This window comes from Lacerta agilis, chromosome 17, assembly GCF_009819535.1.
Source record: "Lacerta agilis isolate rLacAgi1 chromosome 17, rLacAgi1.pri, whole genome shotgun sequence".
Lineage (NCBI taxonomy): Eukaryota > Metazoa > Chordata > Lepidosauria > Squamata > Lacertidae > Lacerta > Lacerta agilis.
The window spans coordinates 16,608,631-16,616,870 of record NC_046328.1 but is presented as its reverse complement, the minus strand read 5'-3'; the positions used below and the strand labels follow the sequence as shown (position 1 = coordinate 16,616,870).

General features: G+C 49.3%; 1 protein-coding gene across 2 annotated transcripts in view; it reads left to right on the top strand.

Annotated features, from left to right (window-relative positions):
- Positions 1 to 2,365: 2,365 nt before the first annotated feature.
- The window catches only part of INPP5J (inositol polyphosphate-5-phosphatase J), a 35,348-nt gene continuing 29,473 nt past the window's right edge, over positions 2,366 to 8,240 (top strand). Inside the window, exon 1 of one of the 2 annotated variants that reach the window (XM_033135852.1) lies at positions 2,366 to 2,496. In XM_033135852.1, coding sequence (XP_032991743.1) covers positions 2,404 to 2,496 — 93 coding nt within the window. In that variant the 5' untranslated portion in view covers positions 2,366 to 2,403. Of the gene's footprint in view, positions 2,497 to 2,603; positions 2,688 to 8,240 lie in introns of those variants that run through there. The other variant, XM_033135853.1, reaches the window with a different exon arrangement.

Sequence of the window (8,240 nt, the reverse complement as noted above, 5' to 3'; positions counted from 1 at the left end):
ACTGCACTGTTCATGTGGCTTCATCTCAAAAAAGGCTATTGCAGAGTTGGGAAAGGAATCCTTTGCCCCAATGTGGGGCTCAAACCCACAACCCTGATATTAAGAGCCTCACGCTCTACCAACTGAACTATCCCAATTGGCAGTACTTGAGTGCACAGTACTCTCCGATTGTTGATTTTCTGGTATACAGAGGTAGACTGTGCCTGAGCATGGAGGTTCTATAGGAATCGCCCTCCATAAGAAGGCTCTTGCCAGATCGGGCCATCTAGTGTAGCATCCTGTTCTCACAGTGGCCAAATGTTGGAGCCGCCTGGAATTCAAACAGGACATCTGTTGGTCGATTTTGGGGAAGAAGGAATCGAACCGGATTCCACACATGCTGATCCGCCGCAGCCGAACTGAATTAAGCAAGGAAGGGCACGTGCACCTGTGACCTTGGGAAGGTCAGCAAACGAGATGGGCTATTTATTTTCCTGTCTGAAACGTTTTGCACCCTGCCCTGCAGCGGAGAGCCAGTGTGCCTTACATATAATCAATAGATATACAAGACGATGGGGTGGTTGAGTGGATATGTGCGCTTTAGTGCTGAAGGGCTGTAAAAGGACAACAAACAGCAGCAGCACCCCTCTCTTTGGGACAGTGACCTAGTTTGAAGTGCAACCGAGGAAAGGGAGAGGAAAACAGGAGGAAGCAGCAACCTTGCAGGGGTCAAAGCAGCCTCCCCTGACCTGGTGCCCTTCAGATGTTTTGGACCCACCCCCGTTGGCCCCCAGCAAGCATGGCCATTTGGGACAATCGCTTCCATCGCCCCCACGTGCGCACGAAACTGCAGCAAAATATCACCAGCTGTTGCTACAGAAAAAATAAAGCTCTTCCTCGCATTCCATGTATCCTGGCTCCAGTCAGTTACCTCTGACCGATAACGAACTTAGGGGACAATGCCTTGATGGAGAGTTGGACTGTAAAAGCCAACCCCATTTTTTCTATGAGTTATATCATCATCATCATCATCATCATCATCATTCATCATCAGTAGTAGTAGTGCCCCTCCTCTTCCTCCCAAGAAGGGGTACTTCTTGTGAGATTCAGGTGCCACAATAAGTTGATCTGCCTTGGGTACACCCTGACCTAGAAAAATAGGAGCCAACTCCTAGGGGCCAAGGTCCCTTCTGCCACCACCACCACCCCCCCAAACTGAGGGGGCCAAGCCCCTTCAAAATTGACGGACATTGCCATTCAAATGCTGTCCCTATGCCACGTCTTGTGATGAATTCTGTGGGGCAGGGCTCATGGATTTAGCTAGGACTTTTGTTAGGGGGCAGGCTTTTGTTGGGAAGGGGGGAAACATCAGATTTGTATTGATTTGTATTGATTTTGATTGATTTAGGTGGGCAGCTGCTCACCTGCCTCCCCCTTGGCTACGCCCATAGTGGGGCTTACATGGGCCTCCCCAATATTTTACAGTGGTACCTTGGTTCTCAAACGCCTTGGCACTCGAACAACTTGGAACCCAAACACTGCAAACCCGGAAGTAAGTGTTCCGGTTTGCGAACTTTTTTCAGAAGCCGATTTTGAGTGTTCCATTTTGAGTGTTACGCTTCCCTTTTGAGTGTCACACTTTTGTTTTGAGTGGTACACTGAGGTCTGTCTGTTTTTGCTATTTATTTTCGGGTTTTTGTTTTTGTGGCTCTTTTTTGTTTTGTTTTTGTGAATGTGTGGAACCCAGTTCAGCTACTGATCGTGTGACTGCAGTACATTAATTATTGCTTTCATTTTATGGCTCAATGGTCTCGTAAAATTCATGTTAAACTGCTGTTTTAGGGGTTGTATTTAAAAGTCTGGAACAATTAATCCATTTTGCATCACATTCTATGGGAAAGCACGCCTTGGTTTTGGAACGCTTTGCTTTTGGAATGGACTTCCGGAAGGGATTAAGTTTGAGAACCAAGCGACCACTGTATTCAAGTTGGCACTCCTGCTTGAAAAGATCGAGGAGCAGTAGCCCTTCCAACCCAGCCAGATGAGCAGGATATAAATAACAACTTACTTCTTCTTCTTCTTCTTCTTCTTCTTCTTCTTCTTATTATTATTATTATTATTATTATTATTATTATTATTATTATTATTATTATTATTATTATTATTATTATTATTATTATTATTCTCCATTGGGAATCTCCTCCGGAGCCGCGCTTTCCGGCACCTGCTGCTCACGAGGACTAGCGGCTTGTATTTTTAGCAAAGGAAAGCCGCGCTTCTTTTCCGCAGCGCCCCCAAGCGGCTGGCCGGAGCGCGCTCCTGCGCCTTTAAATCCTCCGGCAGGTTGCCGGCTCCGGTGACGTCACAGCCTGCCCGGGCTGCGGGAGGGAGCTCAGCATCGCCGGGGAAGGAGCTGCGCACGCGATGGAGCAGCCGCCGCTCAGCAGCGCCAGCAGCCGGAGGAAGCAGGGGCTGGCCGGGGGCCGAGCCGCCTCGGGGGCGTCCGAGCGGCGCCAGGTGAGCGCGGACGGGGCCGGCCCTCCTCCCTCCTGGCCGCAGGTGGACGGAGGCCATTGGCGGAGCCGGCGGGCCACGGAGCCAATGGCGAGGGCCGGGCAGGTGAAAGAGAAGGTGGCCCTGGCTGGGGAGGCAAAGGGGCGACGGTGGGGAGGGAGCCAGGAATCCGGAATCCCAGCATGGGGGCTCAGGTGTGTAAGTTAGGCACGCTCCTGGTGCGTGGGAGGGGGAGCCTCCCGGGAGTTGGCGAGCGGCTGTCTGGCTCACTCATCCCCCCCCCCACCTCCTCTGGGAAATGGGTACACGCAGAGTCTGAGCAGAAAGGAAGGGGCTGGCTTCTGGTTGTGGGTGGAGGGGGCTGGTTCTTAAGCATGGGGCGGGGGCGTTCAGAGGAGCTTATCTGACCATTGTGTGCACGCACGTGTGAGTGCTTGCAGCACCGGGGAGGTGGGACGGGGTGGGGAGGGTGAGGGGGATGCTTGGAGACCACCGAGCACCGCATCTCAAGAGCGCCAGCCAGGTTTTGAGAAGGGACCCCCCCTCCTGCCACCAACGCACCCCCCCTTTTTAGCGTGCGTGTGGTGGTCCATTCAGTGCAAGGGTGAGCTTCGGATTTGACAGGTGTGTATTCTGGGGCTGCACGTGAGCCTATTTTCTGGATCGGTCTGGGATAGATTCCCCCCTCCCTGCAGGAAGACTCTGAGGTGCTGCCCATTGTAGGGAGCTGGGCTCTGCCGCTGTTTCCAAGAGGCGCTCTGTTCTCTCCTCCCCCTGCCCCAGATTCCAGGTTGCTTGCTTGCTTGTTTATTATCTGCTCATAACATTTATATCCTACCTTATTTTCCTCCGATGAGCTCAAGGTGGTGTAAGTGGTTCGCCCCTCAATTAATCCCCGCAACAACAACCCTGTGAGGTAGGCTGGGCTGAGAGGCAGTGATTGGCACCCAAGATCACCCAATGAGTTCTGTGGCTGAACAAGGGATTCAGATCTCCTCCCCCCTTATTTATTCCTCGGGACAACCCTTTGAAACTGGTTTGGCACTCAAGACCACCCAGTAAGTTTCATGTAGCTGAGCGGAGGATTCGAACCTTGGTGTCAGCCAGACATTCTAACCACTACAACCTGCTGGCTCTCAGCCTTTGCCTATGGGGAAGAGGGTGACATAGTGTTGATGGACAGGCAGACCCCCCACCCCCACACAACCCCCCCTTCACTGCTAATGCCACCTCCCTATTGCTATTAGTATTATTACTATTATTATCATCAACGTTGGCACCATATTATAATCAATTTGTGATAGGGGTCTCTGTAGAGCAAAATATGCAAAGGGTGGTTCCCTGCCCCAAACGGCTTACAATCTAATTTTAGACACATGGGGGGGTTTGGGGTGAAGTAAGGATAACGGCAGATGGAGGAATCTTGAAAGGCAGCTTTAAACGCCTACATAGCCTTTGTTTCAGATGGTGTGTTTGTGTGTGTGTAGATAGGGTGTGTGGGGTTGAACCAGAGGCTTTGCGGAAGTGGTGGGTTTATATGGACACCTCCTGCCTGATGACACCAGATGTCCCATTTTACCTTTCCAGGAAAATGTGCCTTTTTGATCTTTCATGTATGCCCCTTCGTTACACCCCCTGCCAGCTGCCATCCTGGTGTCTAAGCTACACCTTCTCCCCCTTTCTTTTCTCCAGCTCTTGCTGGGGCCGGACTCCTTTGGTGCCCTTGCCCATTCTAGTGCCAGCTGGTCTGTGGGCAAATCCGAGCCTCTTTTTTTTTTTTTTTTTTTGAGTCTAGCAGCTGGCACTGTCCAGCAAACACCCCTTTTCCTCTCTCCTCCTGCTGGTGGCAAAAGCGCCCAGGGTCTGCCTGCCGCAGGCTCTCTGTGCCCGCTTCCTGCTTTCAGGAGATGCAAAAGCATGGATGCCAAGGTGAATGAACATGCCCACCTGGTGGCGGCAGCAGCAGCAGCAGCAAGAGAGGGGAGGGGAAGCTCTCTTCTGGGGAAAGGGAGCCGGGGAGAGAGAGAGGACGTCCTCTACCTTTCTCGCTGTCAGCAGGACTGGGAGCTCTGCATCCAGCCGGGCAGAGCAGGAGAGAGAGGGGAGGGGAAATGAAGGGCACGTAAGCTGCGAGAGATGGGCAGTGTGGAGGGCAGAAGGTGCCCACCAATCCTCTATGGCAGGTGGTGCTAGTTGGGGCTGCTGGGGTGGAAAGTGGGGGCCGCCCCCTCCCCCGGCAATAGGCAGCACCATCTCATTCTAGTTTTGTGTTGTCCCCATCCTCCTCTGCACTGAGTTTGCCAAGGGCAACACTGACAGAGGAGGAGGAGGAGGAGGAGGAAGCAATTTTGGCAGTGCCACCCCCTGGACCGGATGTGTCTAAGAAGGCTGGCAGGTGGGGGCTGACTGAGGTTGTTGGGGACCTGCTTCACGGTGGCACTAATAAACCAGCCTCCGCTGATTTTGATTGTGAGCCCTAGAGAACTCCCTTTTTGCAGTTAGGCGAACTGGTGTGGCAAAGAGGTGAAAGTGTCGGATGAGACCCGGGTTCCAATCCCCACTTGGCCACCAAGTGACCTTGGGCTGGGGGTCGCTGCCTCTCGGGCCAAAACCCACCCCAGAGGGTGGTTGTGTGGCTTAAAGAGAAGGAGCACTCTCCATCCCACCTTGAGCTCCATGGAGAAAAGTGCACAGATGGGGAAACCGAGGCAGGAGGGACTTTCCCTCAAAAGGCTAAAAAGCTTCTTTTTTTTCCATTTGTGGGGTGCAAGGGAAGGAGGGGTCAGTCCAAAGGAGCTTGGAGAAAGGTTAATAGTTAATCTTTCCTTTCTTTGAGAAATGTAATGAATACAGTGTTGAAATTACTTCCTTTAAGATTTCCTGAGGGCAAGAAAAGTGTGTGTGTGTGTGTGGGTTAACCCTGTATTGAAGTTGAGAGTGGGTGGTCCAGCCCTTTCAAAAACTCCATGTAGTTCTTTGCTAACACGCAGGATCCGAGCCTCAGAGCTCATTTTCATTACCAGGTTTTGAGCCCCAGAGATGAGCGGTGTCATTGCCAACAAGGGAGTGTTCAAGAGCATGTGCAGAGCGCATTTCTCTTGGACAGTGCTGTCAGCACCATTCGTCTTCTAGTGCAGGTGTGTTGACGGTGGCTCTTTCTGGCAGGCTGAAGGCCTCAGGCCTCTCCGACAGGAGCAGGCTGCAGCTCACTGGTGAAGCCTGCACAGATGCTCCGGCCTCCAGTCCTTGCCACCCCCTCTTTGAAAAGGTTTCTGGAGTGAGAAGCATAGTAGGTCACATTTGCCCCATCCATTTAAAACACTGCAATACCTCTTTGAGCAACCATGGCTCCCCCCCCCAACAATAATTTTGGGAGCTGTAGTTTGTTGCAGGTGCCGAGAGCTGTTAGGAGACTTCCCTATTCCCCTCACAGAGCAACAGTTCCCAGAGTTCCCTGTGAAGAGGGATTGTTAAACCACAGTCTGTATGATTGTCATGTTAAAAGCGCAACCTATGTATTTATTTTTAAACTTACTCCACTTTTCCCCCAAGGAGCTCATTCGTCCCCTCCCCAATTTTATAGTCACAACAACCCTGTGAGCCAAGAGGTAGCGACTCGGCCAAGGTAATGAGCTTCATGACTGAAGCGGGGATTCGAACCTTGGTCTCCCAGGTCCTAGTCCGACACTCTAACTGCTGTGCCACGCCAGCTCTCCGTTGGGCAAAGAGCACAAGACCGATCCTATGTAATAAGAATACAAGAAGTTGCCTTATACCAAGGCTCAGTATCTAGCTCAGTATTGTCTACACTGGCAGCGGTTTTTGAACCCGGGACATTTCCAGCCTCATCTGGAGAGGCCAGGGATTGAACCCCAGACCTCCTGCATGCAATAATGCAGGAGCTTTTCCACTGAGCCGTGGCCCCTAGCCCCTGTGGCTGGCTAATTTCTCTGCTCTGAAACTAGGGTGGGGACCGTTGGTTCTTGTTTACGTAATGCTGTCTGTGTATGGTGGGGGCACTGCAGGGAAGACCCTCTTGCTGTGTGGGGGGAGATAGTTGAATATTGATTTGCTGTTAGCCTGACTCAGTCGGTTTCTTTGTCCGAGCTATCAAGGGAATTAGAGTCTGGTTAAAAAAAAGGCAGGAGAGGGCTCTTTCCCTGATATGGTGATACTGAATGTATTATTACAGTACTCTTTATAATAATAATTAATTACTGATTATACATAATTTAAAAAATGACTTCATATAATAATAGAGCTGTTGGATGGCGGAACAGACTGCTTTGGAAGGTAGTTGAATCTCTCTTGTTGGAGATTTTTAAGGCAGAGGTTGGATGGTCATCTTTAGCTGTTATTCTTGCATTGCCAGGGTTGGTCTAGAGAGGACCGTTGGGAATATTATTATTATTATTTCTATACTGCTTTATATTTTTAAGGGGGGGTTAAATCTCAAAGTGGTTTACTACCTACATTAAAACACTGAATAAAACAATCCAGAAACAAACGTTCCTGAAGAAATATAAAGTATACATTCAAAGCAACATCGTTAACAAGAAGCTAAACTATTAAAAGATTTCAAAACAAAACATTACAAATGAGGTCGGCTGCAGAACGCACATTCAACGCAGCAAAGTTAAGAAAGAGCAATCTTGAAACACATTTTAAAACAAAACATCACCAAAGGAAGTCCTGCATAAAATCCATATTTAAAACGCCGTAATTAGCAAGAGAATAAAATATTATCATGACATCTGCTGGTGTTTCCTTCCCTTCCAACTCTACGGCTCTACAATTCTATGCCCTCGGAAGGTGGTCTTTTGTTGGAGGTTTTTAAGCAGAGGTTGGCTGGTCGTCTGTCAGAGATTCTTTAGCTGTGATTTTTGCATTGCAGGGGGTTGGACTAGATGACCCCTGGGGTACCCTCCAACTCTACAATTTTATGATTATTTTATGACAATGATGATTAAATTTACAGTGGTACCTTGGTTCTCAAATTTAATCCGTTCTGGAAGTCCGTTCCAAAACCAAGGCACGCTTTCCCATAGAAAGTAATGCAAAACGGATTCATTCGTTCCAGACTTTTGAAAACAACCCCTAAAACAGCAATTTAACATGAATTTTACTATCTAACGAGACTGTTGATCCATAAAATGAAAGCAATAAACAATGTACTGCAGTCACAGAATCAATCAACCGGTAGCTGAACTGGGTTTCCAACAGTCTCAAAAACAAAACAAAAAAGAGCTGCAAAAACGCAAAATAAATAGAAGAAACAGACAGACCTCAGCGCAACACTCGAAACAAAAGTGTGGCGCTCAAAATGGAAGTGTGGCACTCAAATCGGAAGCGTAACACTTAAAACGGAGCATGCTTGGCTTCCAAAAAAAGTCCACAAACTTCCGGGTTTGCAGTGTTTGGGTTCCAAGTTGTTTGAGTACCAAGGCGTTTGAGAACCAAGGCTCCGTTGTATTTATATCCCTCCATTTCCCAAATAGGATTTCAAGGCAGCTTCCAATATGTAGAAGCATTATAAAATACAAAGTAACGAGAACAAACTAGTTGAAAATAGTTATTAAAATACATCAGAACATATTTGGAGCCAGCAGTTCAAACCCAGTTTGCCCTGACGGCCACCCAGTCTTCAGCATCACCTGTGTGACAATTTTCAAAGGCCCGCCTTTGAAAAAGGAAGGTCTTACTGTAGCTTTCTGGCAGAAGGAGCCAGCCTGCCCTCTCTCGGGAGG